At 39.6% G+C, this 17,591-nt stretch overlaps 1 protein-coding gene across 1 annotated transcript; it reads right to left on the bottom strand.

Annotated features, from left to right (window-relative positions):
* Positions 1 to 7,047: 7,047 nt before the first annotated feature.
* LOC123732165 (uncharacterized) lies at positions 7,048 to 17,474 on the bottom strand. The gene is made up of 2 exons (XM_045711503.2): positions 16,750 to 17,474; positions 7,048 to 8,611 (listed from the first exon to the last, which is right to left on the bottom strand). Exons 1-2 carry the CDS (start codon positions 17,216 to 17,218, stop codon positions 8,589 to 8,591), a joined length of 492 nt encoding a protein of 163 aa, XP_045567459.2. The 5' UTR covers positions 17,219 to 17,474; the 3' UTR covers positions 7,048 to 8,588.
* Between the last annotated feature and the right edge of the window lie 117 nt (positions 17,475 to 17,591).

The following is a 17,591-nucleotide window of genomic DNA, read 5'->3' as shown; positions in this document are numbered from 1 at the left end:
CAATAGTAGAAATGAGGTCAAATGGATTTAAGTTTCCCTGCATTAAAGTCCCTGGCCACTAGGAGCGCCGCCTCTAGATGAGCGTTTTCCTGTTTGCTTATGACTTTATACAGCTCATTGAGCGCGGTCTTAGTGCCGGCATCGGTTTGTGGTAGTAAATAGACAGCTACGAAAAAATATAGATGAAAATTCTCTTGGTAGATAGTGTGGTCTACAGCTTATCGTGAGATACTCTACCTCAGGTGAGCAAAACCTTGAGACTTCCTTAATATTAGATTTTGTGCACCAGCTGTTGTTTACAAATATACACACACCCCCACCCTTGTCTTACCAGACATAACTTCTCTGTCCTGCCCATGCATGGAAAAGCCTGCCAGCTCTATATTATCCGTGTCGTCGTTCAGCCACGACTCGGTGAAACATAAGATATTCAGTTTCAATGTCCAGTTCATAGGATAATCTTGATCGTATACAGTGCCTTGCAAAAGTATTCATCCCCTTGGTGATTTTCCTATTTTGTTGCATTACAAGCTGTAATTTAAATAGATTTTTATTTGGATTTCATGTTGGTGAAGTGAAATGAAAAAAAAACTTCTTTCAAAAAATGCAAAAGAATTCAAAACTGAAAAGTGGTGCGTACATATGTATTAACCCCATTTTCTATGAAGCCCCTAAATAAGATCTGGTGCAATCAATTACCTTTAGAAGTCACATAATTAGTTCAATAAAGTCTAAGTGTCACATGATCTGTCACACGATCTCAGTATATATACACCTGTTCTGAAAGGCCCCAGAGTCTGCAACACCACTAAGCAAAGGGCACCACCAACAAGCGGCACCATGAAGACCAAGGAGATCTCCAAACAGGTCAGGGACAAAGTTCTGGAGAAGTACAGATCAGGGTTGGGTTATAAACAAATATCCGAAACGTTGAACATCCCACGGAGCACCATTAAATCCATTATTAAAAAATGGAAAGAATATGGCACCACAACAAACCTGCCAAGAGAGGGCTGCCCACCAAAACACACAGACCAGGCAAGGAGGGCATTAATCAGAGTCAACAAAGAGACCAAAGATAACCCTGAATGAGCTGCAAAGCTCCACAGCGAACATTGGAGTATCTGTCCATAGGACCACTAAGCCGTACACTTCACAGAGCTGGGCTTTATGGAAGAGTGGCCAGAATAAAGCCATTACTTAAAGAAAAAAATAAGCAAACACGTTTGGTGTTTGCCAAAAGACATGTGGGAGACTCCCCAAACATATGGAAAAAGGTACTCTGTTCAGATGAGATTAAAAGTGAGCTTTTTGGCCATCAAGGAAAACGCTATGTCAGGCACAAACCCAACACCTCTCATCACCCCGAGAATACCATCCCCACAGTGAAGCATGGTGGTGGCAGCATCATGCTGTGGGGATGTTTTTCATCGGCAGGGACTGGGAAACTGGTCAGAATTGAAGGAATGATGGATGGTGCTAAATACAGGGAAATTCTTGAGGGAAACCTGTTTCAGTCTTCCAGAGATTTGAGACTGGGACAGAGGTTCACCTTCCAGCAGGACAATGACCCTAAGCATACTGCTAAACCAACACTCAAGTAGTATAGGGGGAAGCAATTAAATGTCTTGGAATGGCCTAGTCAAAGCCCAGACCTCAATCCAATTGAGAATCTGTGGTATGACTTAAAGATTGGTGTACACCAGCGGAATCCATCCAACTTGAAGGAGCTAGAGCAGTTTTGCCTTGAAGAATGGGCAAAAATCCCAGTGTCTAGATGTGCCAAGCTTATAGAGACATACCCCAAGAGACTTGCTGCAAAAGGTGGCTCTACAAAGTATTGACTTTGGGGGGGTGAATAGTTATGCACGCTCAAGTTTTCAGTTTCTTTGTCTTATTTCTTGTTTGTTTCACAATAAAAAATATTTTGCATCTTCAAAGTGGTAGGCATGTTGTGTAAATCAAATGATACAAACCCCCCCAAAAATCTATTTTAATTCCAGGTTGTAAGGCAACAAAATAGGAAAAATGCCAAGGGGGGTGAATACTTTCGCAAGCCACTGTACACCTCTCCCACGCTAACTTGACCAAATTCAAAACAGCAATCCTTCGCTTTCACTATTTGATCTTTTACACAAAAATATTATGGTTCACTGTTCAATGTTGTCATTTCACTTGTGAGTTTTTCCACTTTTGAAGTGAAATAGCCATTGAAATGATTGGCAATATCACAAAGATTTGTTATAAACGACCCATCAACTTTAATGAATGCTGGAGATTAAGTGGGTTTTCTGCCCATGATACCATTTAAGGTACTCCAAAGTATTTTTCCATTGTGTTTTATTTCATTTAACTTGGTTTGGTAATATAATTTATTGTTATTTTTGTTAAGTTCAGCCACAACATTTCTAAATTGACAGTATGTTAACCAATTAGCTAGCAGCACTGACTTGTTTCCCACCTCTTTTGCATAATTTATTTGTATTTTATTTAGTTAACCTTAATTTAACTAGGCAAGTCAATTAAAGACAAATTACTATTTGCAATGACGGCCTACATTGAATCATACCATTTGTTCAATTCATCATCAATCCAGGGGGCTTTAACAGTTAGTTTCTTAGCAACAATTGATTAGAATAATTGGACAAATACTTCCAGTGCTGCTTCTGGATTCACTTCCTGATACACATCAGACCAACATACATGTTGGACTTCCACTTCCTGATACACATCTATACTGCTCCTACATGGTGTAACAATACATCATGTAGATGTATATAATGAACAGACTAGGTCTATACTGCTCCTACATGGTGTAACAAGACATCATGTAGATGTATATAATGAACTGACTAGGTCTATACTGCTCCTACATGGTGTAACAATACATCATGTAGATGTATATAATGAACAGACTAGGTCTATACTGCTCCTACATGGTGTAACAATACATCATGTAGATGTATATAATGAACAGACTAGGTCTATACTGCTCCTACATGGTGTAACAAGACATTATGTAGATGTATATAATGAACAGATTAGCTCTATACTGCTCCTACATGGTGTAACAATACATCATGTAGATGTATATAATGAACAGACTAGGTCTATACTGCTCCTACATGCGACAATACATAGATGTACAGTGGCAAGAAAAAGTATGTGAACCCTTTAGAATTACCTGTATTTCTGCATAAATTGGTCATCAAATTTCATCTGATCTCAAATGATCTTCATCTACGTCACAACAATAGACAAACACTGTGTGCTTAAACTAATAACACAAATTTTATTTTTCTTGTCTATATTGAATACATCATTTAAACATTCACAGTGTAGGTTGGAAAAAGTATGTGAACCCCTAGGCTAATGGCTACTCCAAAAGCTAATTGGAGTCAGGAGTCAGCTAACCTGAATTCCAATCAATGAGGTGAGATTGGAGATGTTTGTTAGAGCTGCCTTCCCCTAGTAAAAACACTCACAAAGTTTTTGTTTGCTATTCACAAGAAGCATTGCCTGATGTGAACCATGCCTCGAACAAAAGAGATCTCAGAAGACCTAAGATTAAGAATTGTTGACTTGCATAAAGCTGGAAAGGGTTACAAAAGTATCTAAAGGCCTTGATGTTCATCAGTCCACGATTAGACAAATTGTCTATAAATGGAAAAAGTTCAGCACTGTTGCTACTCTCCCTTGAAGTGACCATCCTGCAAAGATGACTGCAAGAGCACAGCGCAGAATGCTCAATGATGTTAAGAAGAAACCTATAGTGTCAGCTAAAGACTTACAGAAATCTCTGGAACATGCTAACATCTCTGTTGACGATTCTACAACACGTAAAACACTTAACAAGAATGGTGTTCATGGGAGGACACCACAGAAGAAGCCACTGCTGTCCAAAAAAACCATTGCTGCACGTCTGAAGTTTGCAAAAGTGCACCTAGATGTTCCGCAACGCTTCTGGCAAAATATTCTGTGGACAGATGAAACTACAGTTGAGTTGTTTGGAAGGAACCCACAACATTATGTGTGGAGAAAAAAAGGCACAGCACACCAACATCAAAACCTCATCCCAACTGTAAAGTAAGGTGGAGGGAGCATCATGGTCTGGGGCTGCTTTGCTGCCTCAGGGCCTGGACAGCTTGCTATCATCAACAGGAAAATGAATTCCCAAGTTTATCAAGACATTTTGAAGGAGAATGTTAGGCTATCTGTTCGCCAATTGAAGCTCAACAGAAGTTGGGTGATGTAACAGGACAACAACCCCAAATACAAAAGTAAATCATCAACAGAATGGCTTCAACAGAAGAAAATACGCATTCTGGAGTGGCCCAGTCAGAGTCCTGACCTCAACCCGATTGAGATGCTGTGGCATGACCTCAAGAGAGCAATTCACACCAGACATCCCAAGAATATTGCTGAACTGAAACAGTTTTGTAAAGAGGAATGGTCCAAAATTCCTCCTGACCGTTGTGCAGGTCTGGTCCGCAAGTACAGAAAACATTTGGTTGATGTTATTGCTGCCAAAGGAGGGTCAATCAGTTATTAAATCTAAGGGTTCACATACTTTTCCACCCTGCACTGTGAATGTTTACACAGTGTGTTCAATAAAGACACGAAAACATATAATTGTTTGTGTGTTATAAGTTTAAGCAGACTGTGTTTGTCTATTGTTGTGACCGAGATTAAGAAATCCAGGTATTTCCAAAGGGTTCACATACTCTTTCTTACCACTGTATATAATGAACATACTAGGTCTATACTGCTCCTACATGGTGTAACAATACATCACGTAGATGTATATAATGAACATACTAGGTCTATACTGCTCCTACATGGTGTAACAATACATCATGTAGATGTATATAATGAACAGACTAGGTCTATACTGCTCCTACATGGTGTAACAATACATCACGTAGATGTATATAATGAACAGACTAGGTCTATACTGCTCCTACATGGTGTAACAATACATCACGTAGATGTATATAATGAACAGACTAGGTCTATACAGCTCCTACATGGTGTAACAATACATCACGTAGATGTATATAATGAACAGACTAGGTCTATACTGCTCCTACATGGTGTAACAATACATCACGTAGATGTATATAATGAACAGACTAGGTCTATACTGCTCCTACATGGTGTAACAATACATCACGTAGATGTATATAATGAACAGACTAGGTCTATACTGCTCCTACATGGTGTAACAATACATCACGTAGATGTATATAATGAACAGACTAGGTCTATACTGCTCCTACATGGTGTAACAATACATCACGTAGATGTATATAATGAACAGACTAGGTCTATACTGCTCCTACATGGTGTAACAATACATCATGTAGATGTATATAATGAACAGACTAGGTCTATACTGCTCCTACATGTACCAATACATAGATATACAGTACCAGTCAAAAGTTTGGACACACCTACTCATTCCAGGGTTTTTGTTATATTTTTTTTTTTACTATTTTCTACATTGTAGAATAATAGTGAAGACATCAAAACTATGAAATAACACATATGGAATCATGTAGTAACCAAAAAAGTGTGTAATAATCATGCTGTTAAATCAGCTTCTTGATATGCCACACCTGTCAGGTGGATGGATTATCTTGGCAAAGGAGAAATGTTCACTAACAGGGATGTAAACAAATGTGTGCATAAAATTAGAGAGAAAGAAGTTTTTTTTTTTTTTACATATGGAACATTTCTGGGATCTTTTATTATTATATGTTATATGAAACATGTTTATATATTTTTCACTATAATATCCCTAAATATCAGTCAAGAAATGGAACAGCAAGGCCACAGAACATGACATAAACAGAGCTGTGGGAGACCACCTCAAGCCCCTGGTAGAGCCGGGGGTGGTGTTTACCACTCCACCACGCCTTCAACAGGCTGGAAAAGTGGGATTGATATGTTTGATCCATTTGTTTGTTTCAGTTTTCAGTAGTTGAATCCTTTCACATATTGTTGATTTCAAAAATGTACTTGATTGGTTGAAAAGAGATACTAAACTTACATACCACACAAGCACAATTTTGACAGTGGACGATATATTGAAATTATTTAGTTTTTCATACTAATATGGACCAAGATGTGTTGCTTTTGAACAGACTTGTTCATTGGTTTTGCAAGAGTCTGTTGATTGGTCAGTCATTGGGTTCATTGTTTTACAATATGTTCAAATCAAATCAAGCTTTACTTATATAGAACATTTCAGACATGGATGCAACGGAATGCGCTTTACAAGAAAAAAACGAATGAAAAACAATTAATAAAATTATATGCATTTTCCAAAATACTAAACAATAACAATAAAACTGAAAGATTAATGCGCATTCTAAGGAAATACCATCGATTAAAATAGTAAGAATTGGATGTAATATCCAATCCAAAATATAAGCTTGTTTTACTACATTGCTAGTAAACAATATAATTGTGCCAATAAAATTCAGTTAGTCGCATAAATTATTGTGATTAATAAGTGTTACATTACATTGAAATATTATGAAAATATAAAAACTGAATGTACACCCCTTTGTTAATATGTATTGGCAATAATTCACTTAATGGTGAGGCATGGAATAATAAAACATGTATCTTTTGTCAGGCTGAATGTCTGAAATATGAGGTGATTTGAGTCATGCTTCTTCAGTAGTGGAATAAAGACAATTAGCACTTGAATGATGTAAATAAAAACTGTGTGTAAAAACTGGAATGATGTATGATTGTTAATAAAACTGTTCATAGACCATTTTTTTTATACTGCCTCAATGTTGCAAGTACGTTGAAACTAAGTTGTTTTCAAGTCGTTTAAACAAAGACGTGAAAATTACGTCTTTTCAACTTTCAACCAAAACCGAACGTAGATTGGACCTCGGGCATAGTTTTCTTTTCAACAACATTTTGCTTGGTGGGATAGCCAGTTTTAACAAGGCCAAACCAATAACCAATATGCAGAAACAGTTTGATATATTGAAAACCTAAACATAAAATGTACTATATACACAAACACAATAGTAATCATTTTATTTGTATTTTTTAAGACGAGCACCTTATAAATTGCACAAGCACCAAAAACGTGTTGTTTTGACAAGTAGCAATAAATCACTGATATCGATTAGGGGGGAAATCAGGTTGTACGTGCTGTTGAAACTAACACAACTAAATAAAACACATGGAAATGGGAGATATCTTTTACCTCACTGGTTAGACGACAACCTGCAGAAGACAGTCAGCTACATTTTGGAGTGATGCATTTAAATGTAGGGGTCCCCAAAACGAAGAGAAACCAAACACTTATTTGTCATCACTCATCGATATCACATTGAAATCAATTGCACGAAAGGGGGGAGATGAGTTGCACTTCCTGTTAAAACTAACAGCTCAAAAACCACACGTAATCTGGGAATAATGTGTTCATCACTGGTTAGAGGACAATTTGTAGAAAACAGCTAGCTACATTTGAAGTGTTGCATTTTGATTCATTTGGGTCACCAACGCGGTAAGTTTAACAATATTTATTTTGTTGTTAAATTGTACTCTTTCAATTCAGAGCCTGGATTTTTCCCCTGATGCTAATATCCATATGACACTGAAATCAATAGAACAGGGCAAACGTTTAAGGTTCTACATTGTGACATTATTAATTAAAATACTCCTACTACAATGTTTAAACATTCTACATTGTGACATTATATCATTGATATCATGTAACAACTCCATCATGTATTTTCTGATGTTTAATCAGAGATCTTTTATCAGAGTATCTCGTCACATTGATCACAAATATGAGTTCTCTGGTGTGATTCTAAACATCCTGACGAAACATAACTCTTTCCACAGTCAGAGCAGGGAAAAGATTTCTCTCCTGTGTGTGTTCTATGGTGTATAGTCAGACTGCTAGATGTAACAAAACCGTTCCCACATTAATCACAGCTATGAGGCTTCGCTCCTGTGTGTATTCTCAAGTGTCGAGTCAGATGGCTAGATGTAACAAAACTCTTCCCACATTGATTACAACTATAGGGTTTCTCTCCGGTGTGAATTCTCAGGTGTGCTATCAGGTTGCTAGATTGAGCAAAACTCTTCCCACATTCATTACAGATATAAGGTTTTTCTCCTGTATGTGTTCTCTGGTGTAGTATCAGACTGCTAGATGAAACAAAACTCTTCCCACACTGACCACAGCTATAAGATTTCTCTCCTGTGTGTATTCTCTGGTGTATAGTCAGACAGCTAGATGTAATAAAACTCTTCCCACATTGATCACAACTATAAGGTTTATCTCCTGAGTGTGTTCTCTGGTGTGCTTTCAGATTACTTGAATGTGTAAAACTCTTTCCACATTGATCACAGCTATAAGGTTTCTCTCCTGTATGGATTCTCTGATGTCTTTTGAGGTCTGCTGAAGAGGTGAATCTCTTCCCACAGTCAGAGCAGCAGTGAGGTTTCTTCCCTGTGGGTTTCCGCTGGTGTTTCTTGAGGAGTTCTGATGGGGAGAGACTCGTCTCTGCCTCGTCCGCTTCATGATGTTGTTGAAGCTCTCCAGAGGATCAACGATAGTCAAGTCTCTCTCCTGTGTGAACAACAAAGTCAGACAGATGGTTAAAGGCCCACAATAGCAGAAATCCACTGTTTATTTTAGCTAAAAGGTGATGCCCATGATGTTGTGTACAAACTTATTTGACAATTGTCTTAATAAGACCAGTCAAGTGAGCAACAATAGACATGTTTAGTCTTATTTTATTTTTTTAAACTTTAGTAGTAAGGTTGATGATTCTGATTCTAGGCTATTACAGTTGCAGACCACATTTGCTGACCAATATAGGGCCCTTTCAATATATTGGTTGCAGAAACTGCTCCCTGCTAATGAGGAAACAGCTAGTTATTGATGTAGTAGATCTGCATGGAGCAAAAATTGTGAATTTAGATTTTAGTTTTTCACAATGTATTCTGAATATTACAGCACATTATCAGCGCAAGATCAGGAGTGCTACTCAAGGAAACTCACATTAAGTTCTGTGTCGCTATTTACTAATTCACCAAATCTCAGGGGAGTTCTCATAGGCTGACAGCAAAAATAGCCTCCATTTACAGGTTGCTTATGAGTGCATTTCAAACTACTTTTGGATTCAAATTGTAAGGCTTGTTTGAATGTCCTGCTTAATATAATGTTTTTGTCATCCTCCCAATTCAACTGCTTTATACTTAAAAAAAAAACACTTCAACTTCAACCAGTAAAATTCTCTGGTTGCTTTGCTGTCAATGAGCTTAAGCATTCAAGCTAACAACTGCTGCATCCAAAATAGGTATTTTGCAAATATTATCTTGCGACTGTTCAAGCAATAATCAAAACAACAATTGTAAGCCTACGACAACCGCAAAAAGCATTTTTATTCAGAAGTAATAACCTGTTAAATCTAGACTGTTGAATGGTCCCAGATGGTGAACAGTTTATTTAGTAATAACCTGGTAAATCTAGACTGTTGAATGGTCCCAGATGGTGAACAGTTTATTTAGTAATAACCTGGTAAATCTAGACTGTTGAATGGTCCCAGATGGTGAACAGTTTATTTAGTAATAATCTGGTAAATCTAGACTGTTGAATGGTCCCAGATGGTGAACAGTTTATTTAGTAATAACCTGGTAAATCTAGACTGTTGAATGGTCCCAGATGGTGAACAGTTTATTTAGTAATAACCTGGTAAATCTAGACTGTTGAATGGTCCCAGATGGTGAACAGTTTATTTAGTAATAATCTGGTAAATCTAGACTGTTGAATGGTCCCAGATGGTGAACAGTTTATTTAGTAATAACCTGGTAAATCTAGACTGTTGAATGGTCCCAGATGGTGAACAGTTTATTTAGTAATAACCTGGTAAATCTAGACTGTTGAATGGTCCCAGATGGTGAACAGTTTATTTAGTAATAACCTGGTAAATCTAGACTGTTGAATGGTCCCAGATGGTGAACAGTTTATTTAGTAATAACCTGGTAAATCGAGACTGTTGAATGGTCCCAGATGGTGAACAGTTTATTTAGTAATAACCTGGTAAATCTAGACTGTTGAATGGTCCCAGATGGTGAACAGTTTATTTAGTAATAACCTGGTAAATCTAGGCTGTTGAATGGTCCCAGATGGTGAACAGTTTATTTAGTAATAACCTGGTAAATCTAGACTGTTGAATGGTCCCAGATGGTGAACAGTTTATTTAGTAATAACCTGGTAAATCTAGACTGTTGAATGGTCCCAGATGGTGAACAGTTTATTTAGTAATAACCTGGTAAATCTAGACTGTTGAATGGTCCCAGATGGTGAACAGTTTATTTAGTAATAACCTGGTAAATCGAGACTGTTGAATGGTCCCAGATGGTGAACAGTTTATTTAGTAATAACCTGGTAAATCGAGACTGTTGAATGGTCCCAGATGGTGAACAGTTTATTTAGTAATAACCTGGTAAATCTAGACTGTTGAATGGTCCCAGATGGTGAACAGTTTATTTAGTAATAACCTGGTAAATCTAGACTGTTGAATGGTCCCAGATGGTGAACAGTTTATTTAGTAATAACCTGGTAAATCTAGGCTGTTGAATGGTCCCAGATGGTGAACAGTTTATTTAGTAATAACCTGGTAAATCTAGACTGTTGAATGGTCCCAGATGGTGAACAGTTTATTTAGTAATAACCTGGTAAATCTAGACTGTTGAATGGTCCCAGATGGTGAACAGTTTATTTAGTAATAACCTGGTAAATCGAGACTGTTGAATGGTCCCAGATGGTGAACAGTTTATTTAGTAATAACCTGGTAAATCGAGACTGTTGAATGGTCCCAGATGGTGAACAGTTTATTTAGTAATAACCTGGTAAATCTAGACTGTTGAATGGTCCCAGATGGTGAACAGTTTATTTAGTAATAACCTGGTAAATCTAGACTGTTGAATGGTCCCAGATGGTGAACAGTTTATTTAGTAATAACCTGGTAAATCTAGGCTGTTGAATGGTCCCAGATGGTGAACAGTTTATTTAGTAATAACCTGGTAAATCTAGACTGTTGAATGGTCCCAGATGGTGAACAGTTTATTTAGTAATAACCTGGTAAATCTAGACTGTTGAATGGTCCCAGATGGTGAACAGTTTATTTAGTAATAACCTGGTAAATCTAGACTGTTGAATGGTCCCAGATGGTGAACAGTTTATTTAGTAATAACCTGGTAAATCTAGACTGTTGAATGGTCCCAGATGGTGAACAGTTTATTTAGTAATAACCTGGTAAATCTAGGCTGTTGAATGGTCCCAGATGGTGAACAGTTTATTTAGTAATAACCTGGTAAATCTAGACTGTTGAATGGTCCCAGATGGTGAACAGTTTATTTAGTAATAACCTGGTAAATCTAGACTGTTGAATGGTCCCAGATGGTGAACAGTTTATTTAGTAATAACCTGGTAAATCTAGGCTGTTGAATGGTCCCAGATGGTGAACAGTTTATTTAGTAATAACCTGGTAAATCTAGACTGTTGAATGGTCCCAGATGGTGAACATCAGTTGTTTTCCCCCACGGTGGTCATTCTACTTGTTTATGACGTGACTCTGAGTCATCAGGTTAACATGGGCAACATGGGGTGTTTTGGTTTCACTCTGGGTTGAGTAGACAAACAGAGAGGGGACAAAGACTCTCCTATTTCAGTGGCTGATAATACAGGGGGCGATCCAGGATTGGTCCATTTTAGTTTTAAACTAATACTATACTGTATATGAGTCTTTCTATTAATAAAGCGGACAATGTGGGACATAAGGATCACATTTCTAAATGACTGGAAACTAAAACACATTTCATGCAGTTCCACATGTGAACTTACAGGGACAGAAGACTTTATACACTGAGTGTACAAAACATTATGAAGACCTGCTCTTTCCATGACAGACTGACCAGGTGAAAGATATGATCCTTATTGATGTAACTTGTTAAATCCAGTCCAATCAGTGTAGATGAAGGGGGGGAGACAGGTTAACCCGCTAGAGTTGATGTCTGCACCCCCACTGAAATCTAATTAGCATAATACTAAAATCACCATAAGAATCTGTCTGTTTAATCTTCAGATATCTGTATCTGTATATAGGCTGCATCTCAATATCAGCCTTCCGCATCAGCGGCGAAAGGTAGCAGAGCTACAGCGGTGTTTGTCAGACCAGCGGTGTTTGTCCCGAGAATCTGTCTTCTCACGTAGAATAAAATAGTTTTGTTTTTGTTAAGCCTACAACATGTTTAAACTTTCAGTCTGGTAGATACCATTAGTTATATGATACAGCACACTGGCTGGTTCGTGTGTGGATCTGGGAAGAGGGGTGTGTCTGTGGCATTCCACTGATGTTTGGCGTGTAGCACGTTGGCAGTTCTTGCTGGGACTTGTAGTGCAGTCCATCCCGGGCAGTATGGAAGCGGGCCAAACTGAATTGCCAACCCAAATAAGTGCATGGGCCAGATAGACGTGTCACGGGCCGGATTGGGCCGGTGGTCCTTGTGTTTGACACGTGCTCTAGATAGTCTGTTTCCCCAGTCATCTGTAATAATAATTCACAGACAGTGATGATGTCATCTCACGGGGACTTACAGTTTGTTGCCATCTTGCTGCAAGTCTCTTTCAGGACATGAACCTCTCCCTGGGAGAACTGCAAACTGTTCTTAAGGTCTTGGACCTCTCTGGTCAGATCGTCCCTTCTGTTGTTAGTTGAGTCCACCAGTATTTGGACAAGGCTGTTGAAGCTATTTTCCTGTTGCTGTAACGATTGCTTGTGGACATATTTATGTTGATGTAAAAGATCACGTAGCTGTCATAGTTAAACACTGTCCTCTCCATTACTCCAACCTTCTTTAACTTTGGGCGGCATGATGGTAGCAACGTAGGCTAACGCTGGTACTCGATGCAATTCCAGCCAGCACAGCTCGTAAAGCCGATGCAAACCGAAACAAACAGCAGGGATTTAAATATCCACAAGCACAGTATTGAGGCTAACCGCGTTATGGGATACAAATTAAACAGGCTAGTAAACCAAAATGTTTTAAAGGAAAAACTTTTCCCTAAAGTTTCAAAACTTTCCAAACATCTAACACCTGTCCAACAGACTGTCAACCCATCGAGTTCACGTTGTCATGCTGCGTCAAAGAGTTGCTAAGATAGTCACAAAATCCCTTCTAAAAACCAGTCGAGAAAATCGACCTATTTTCCTCGAAAGTACGTAATGTCACAATTTCAAAGCTTTACTATATTACAGAGAAGTTAATTATCTCACATCTCTGAAAATATGTTGTGCTTCTTGTTCACGTAGGCTAATTCATGCTAATGTTATTTAGAATGTTATCTAGAATGTTATCTAGAATGGTATCTAGAATGTTATCTACAATGTTATTTAGAATGTTATCTAGAATGTTATTTAGAATGTTATCTAGAATGTTATCTAGAATGCTATCTAGAATGGTGCTGCATTGGAAAGCAGACGTTTTATGGGCTCCTGACCAATTGTGCAATTATTATGATTTTTTAAGCTGATCACAACTTTTTTTTTGTACATAATGTTTCCACCATCGCTTCCTATGACCAAAAAGAGCTTCTAGACATCAGAACAATTTTCACTAACCTTGATTTGGACAACAAATTCTACTTCAATGAGTCATGAGTCAGAGGAGAAAGACATATTGACTGTCCGGGATCAGGCCCAAATCCCCGACTCTCGAAGAAGGTTCTATAGAGGCCGGCGCAGGGGGCACCCTGATGAGACTAGAGTGAATAAATCACCTCTACACTCAGTTCTATTGGCGATTGTGCAATCACTGGAGAATAAACTGAACAAGGTCTCTCCTATCAACGGGACTCCCGAGTGGGGCTCCCGAGTGGCTCAGCGGTCTAAGGCACTGCATCTCAGTGCTAGAGGCATCACTACAGACCCTGGTTCGATCCCGGGCTGTATCACAACCGGCTGTGATCGGGAGTCCAATTAAGGTGGCGCACAACTGGCCCAGTGTCGTTAGGGAGGGTCTGGCCATGGTAGGCCGTCATTGTAAAATAGGAATTTGTTCTTAACTGACTTGCCTAGTTAAATAAAGGTTAAATAAAAATTACAAATAAACATTAAGAACTGTAATATACTAATATAATATAGCTGCTTCTCAGAGTAATGGCTGAACAAGGATAATATACGTCTAGCTGGTTTTTCTATATATCAACAGGACAGAACAGCAGAGTCTGGTAAGATCAGGGGGACTAGAGGGAAAAACTAGATCAGAACAGCAGAGTCTGGTAAGATCAGGGGGGACTAGAGGGAAAAACTAGATCAGAACAGCAGAGTCTGGGAAGATCAGGGGGAACTAGAGGGAAAAACTAGATCAGAACAGCAGAGTCTGGTAAGATCAGGGGGGACTAGAGGGAAAAACTAGATCAGAACAGCAGAGTCTGGTAAGATCAGGGGGGACTAGAGGGAAAAACTAGATCAGAACAGCAGAGTCTGGTAAGATCAGGGGGACTAGAGGGAAAAACTAGATCAGAACAGCAGAGTCTGGTAAGATCAGGGGGGACTAGAGGGAAAAACTAGATCAGAACAGCAGAGTCTGGTAAGATCAGGGGGGACTAGAGGGGAAAAAACTAGATCAGAACAGCAGAGTCTGGTAAGATCAGGGGGACTAGAGGGAAAACTAGATCAGAACAGCAGAGTCTGGTAAGATCAGGGGGGACTAGAGGGAAAAACTAGATCAGAACAGCAGAGTCTGGTAAGATCAGGGGGGACTAGAGGGAAAAACTAGATCAGAACAGCAGAGTCTGGTAAGATCAGGGGGACTAGAGGGAAAAACTAGATCAGAACAGCAGAGTCTGGTAAGATCAGGGGGGACTAGAGGGAAAAACTAGATCAGAACAGCAGAGTCTGGTAAGATCAGGGGGGACTAGAGGGGAAAACTAGATCAGAACAGCAGAGTCTGGTAAGATCAGGGGGACTAGAGGGAAAAACTAGATCAGAACAGCAGAGTCTGGTAAGATCAGGGGGACTAGAGGGAAAACTAGATCAGAACAGCAGAGTCTGGTAAGATCAGGGGGGACTAGAGGGAAAAACTCTAGATCACTTTTACTCCACACATAGGGACACATACAAAGCTCTCCCTCACCCTCCATCTGGTAAATATGAACATAACTCTATCCTCCCGATTCCTGCTTACAAACAAACCCTGAAACAGGAAGTACCAGCTCAATAAGGAAGTGGTCCGATGAAGCGGATGCTCCGCTACAGGACTGTTTCACTAAAACAGACTGGAATATGTTCAGGGATTCATCCGGTGGCATTGAGGAGTTTACCACATCAGTCAACGGCTTCATTAATAAGTGCATGGACGACGTCGTCGCCACAGTGACTGTACGTACATACGTATATATTTGAGACTGTTGGACTACATAAATCTTGCTGATGCCTTGGTCCGGGCTTGTGCTGACTGGCAGGTGTCTTCACTGACATTTTCAACTTGTCCCTGATTGAGTCTGTAATACCAACATGCTTCAAGCAGACCACCATAGTCCCTGTGCCCAAGAACACTAAGGTAACCTGCCTAAATGACTACAGACCCGTAGCACTCACATCCGTAGCCATGAAGTGCTTTGAAAGGCTGGTTATGGCTCACATCAACACACCATTATCCCAGAAACCCTAGACCCACTCCAATTTGCATACCGCCCAAACAGATCCACAGATGATGCAATCTCTATTGCACTCCACACTGCCCTTTCCCACCTCTCACCTATGTGAGAAAGCTGTTCATTGACTATAGCTCAGCGTTCAACACCATAGTGCCCTCAAAGCTCATCACTAAGCTAAGGAACCTGGGACTAAACACCTCCCTCTGCAACTGGATCCTGGACTTCCAGGACAGTCGTGAAGAGGACACGACAAAACCTATTCCCTCTCAGGAAACTGAAAAGATTTGGCATGGGTCCTGAGATACTCAAAAGGTTCTACAGCTGCACCATCGAGAGCATCCTGACTGGTTGCATCACTGCCTGGTACGGCAACTGCTCGGCTTCCGACTGCAAGGCGCTACAGAGGGTAGTGCGTACGGCCCAGTACATCCCTGGGGCTAAACTGCCTGTAATCCAGGACCTCTACACCAGAGGAAGGCCCAAAAATTGTCGAAGACCCCAGCCACCCCAGTCATAGAATGTTCTCTCTACGACTGCATGGCAAGCGGTACTGGAGTGCCAAGTCTAGGACCAAAAGGCTTCTCAACAGTTTTACCCCCAAGCCATAAGACTCCTGAACAGGTAATCAAATGGCTACCCGGACTATTTGCGTTGCCCCCCCCCCAACCACTCTTTTAGGCTGCTGCTACTCTCTGTTCATCATATATGCATAGTCACTTTAACCATATCTACATACTACCTAATCAGCCTGACTAACTGGTGCCTGTATATAGCCTCGCTACTGTATATAGCCTCGCTACTGTATATAGCCTCAATACTGTTATTTTTCACTGTCTTCTTTACTGTTGTTTTTATTCCTTTACTTATCTATTGTTCACCTAATACCTTTTTAAAATTAGAAATTGCACTGTTGGTTAGAGCCTGTAAGTAAGCATTTCACTGTAAGGTCTACACCTGTTGTATTAGGCGCACGTGACAAATACACTTTGATTTGATTTTAACAACAGCCTATCAACCTCTGTTTTTAAGACAGTACTTACTAGTGTTAATCAGGGAACGGTTTCTCAAAACCATCTTACGACTAAGTTCATCATTAGAACCATTGGACGCCTTAAGTTGCCTTTGGGAAACCGGGCCCAGATATCCAGTTTCCTCCTCTTCTTTCGATGTGACAGTCATCTTCCCCTCTTTCACTCCAAAAACTGCATCCTCCTCTTTCTCTTCCTCCTCTTCTTTAACTGTAACATCCTCCTCCTCTTTCACTCTGAACGCGTCTTCCTCTTCTTTCACTGAAACGTCTTTCTCTTCTTTCACTGTAACACCCTCTACTTGTTTTTGTATTGTGACAGCCTCCTCTTCCTCCTCCTCTTTCACTGAAACGTCTTTCTCTTCTTCTTTGACGGTAACAGCCTCACCTTCTACTTGTTTTTGTATTGTAACAAACCCCTCCTCTTTCTCCGTCCAGCTGACCTCATCTTTAGCAGGAGGAGAGTAGCTTAGTGAACTCATGGTCGGAGTTGTTAGCTAACTAGGCTAATGCTAATGCTAATTTAACCAGCCCGATAGCTGACCAATAACAACAAAACCGTAAATATGAAAGTGAATGGGATAACTAACTAGACGACCGAAGTGGGGTTAAAACACAATGGCTACATGAACGCATCTAAAGAGATGTTTTGGTTCGGCTATTTTGTCTAGCAAGCTACCGAGGTGGCTGACAAACTGTTGTTGCTGTTGAAAGAAGAGTTCCGTCCACTACATTATACGTCACACCAACAGCATCGCCTTAAATTCCCACATTGTGGTTAAAGATTTAGTAACTGAGTTGTAGTCACGATCTGGTTTCTTATAAGTACAAACCGTTATGTTTTTGCGTTATTAC

The sequence above is a fragment of the Salmo salar genome, chromosome 02 (genome assembly GCF_965601325.2).
Source record: "Salmo salar chromosome 02, fSalSal1, whole genome shotgun sequence".
Taxonomy (NCBI): Eukaryota; Metazoa; Chordata; class Actinopteri; order Salmoniformes; family Salmonidae; genus Salmo; species Salmo salar.
The sequence above is the reverse complement of the archived record's forward strand: the minus strand, read 5'-3'. Positions and strand labels throughout refer to the sequence as shown.

What these genes read in the sequence shown, in the direction of transcription:
- LOC123732165 (XM_045711503.2), bottom strand. Translation starts at nt 17,218, where the DNA reads ATGAGTTCACTAAGCTACTCTCCTCCTGCTAAAGATGAGGTCAGCTGG. An exon ending in CCGTTCCCTGATTAACACTA is followed by an intron (nt 8,612 to 16,749) that starts GTAAGTACTGTC and finishes TTGTTCACACAG; the next exon opens with GAGAGAGACTTGACTATCGT.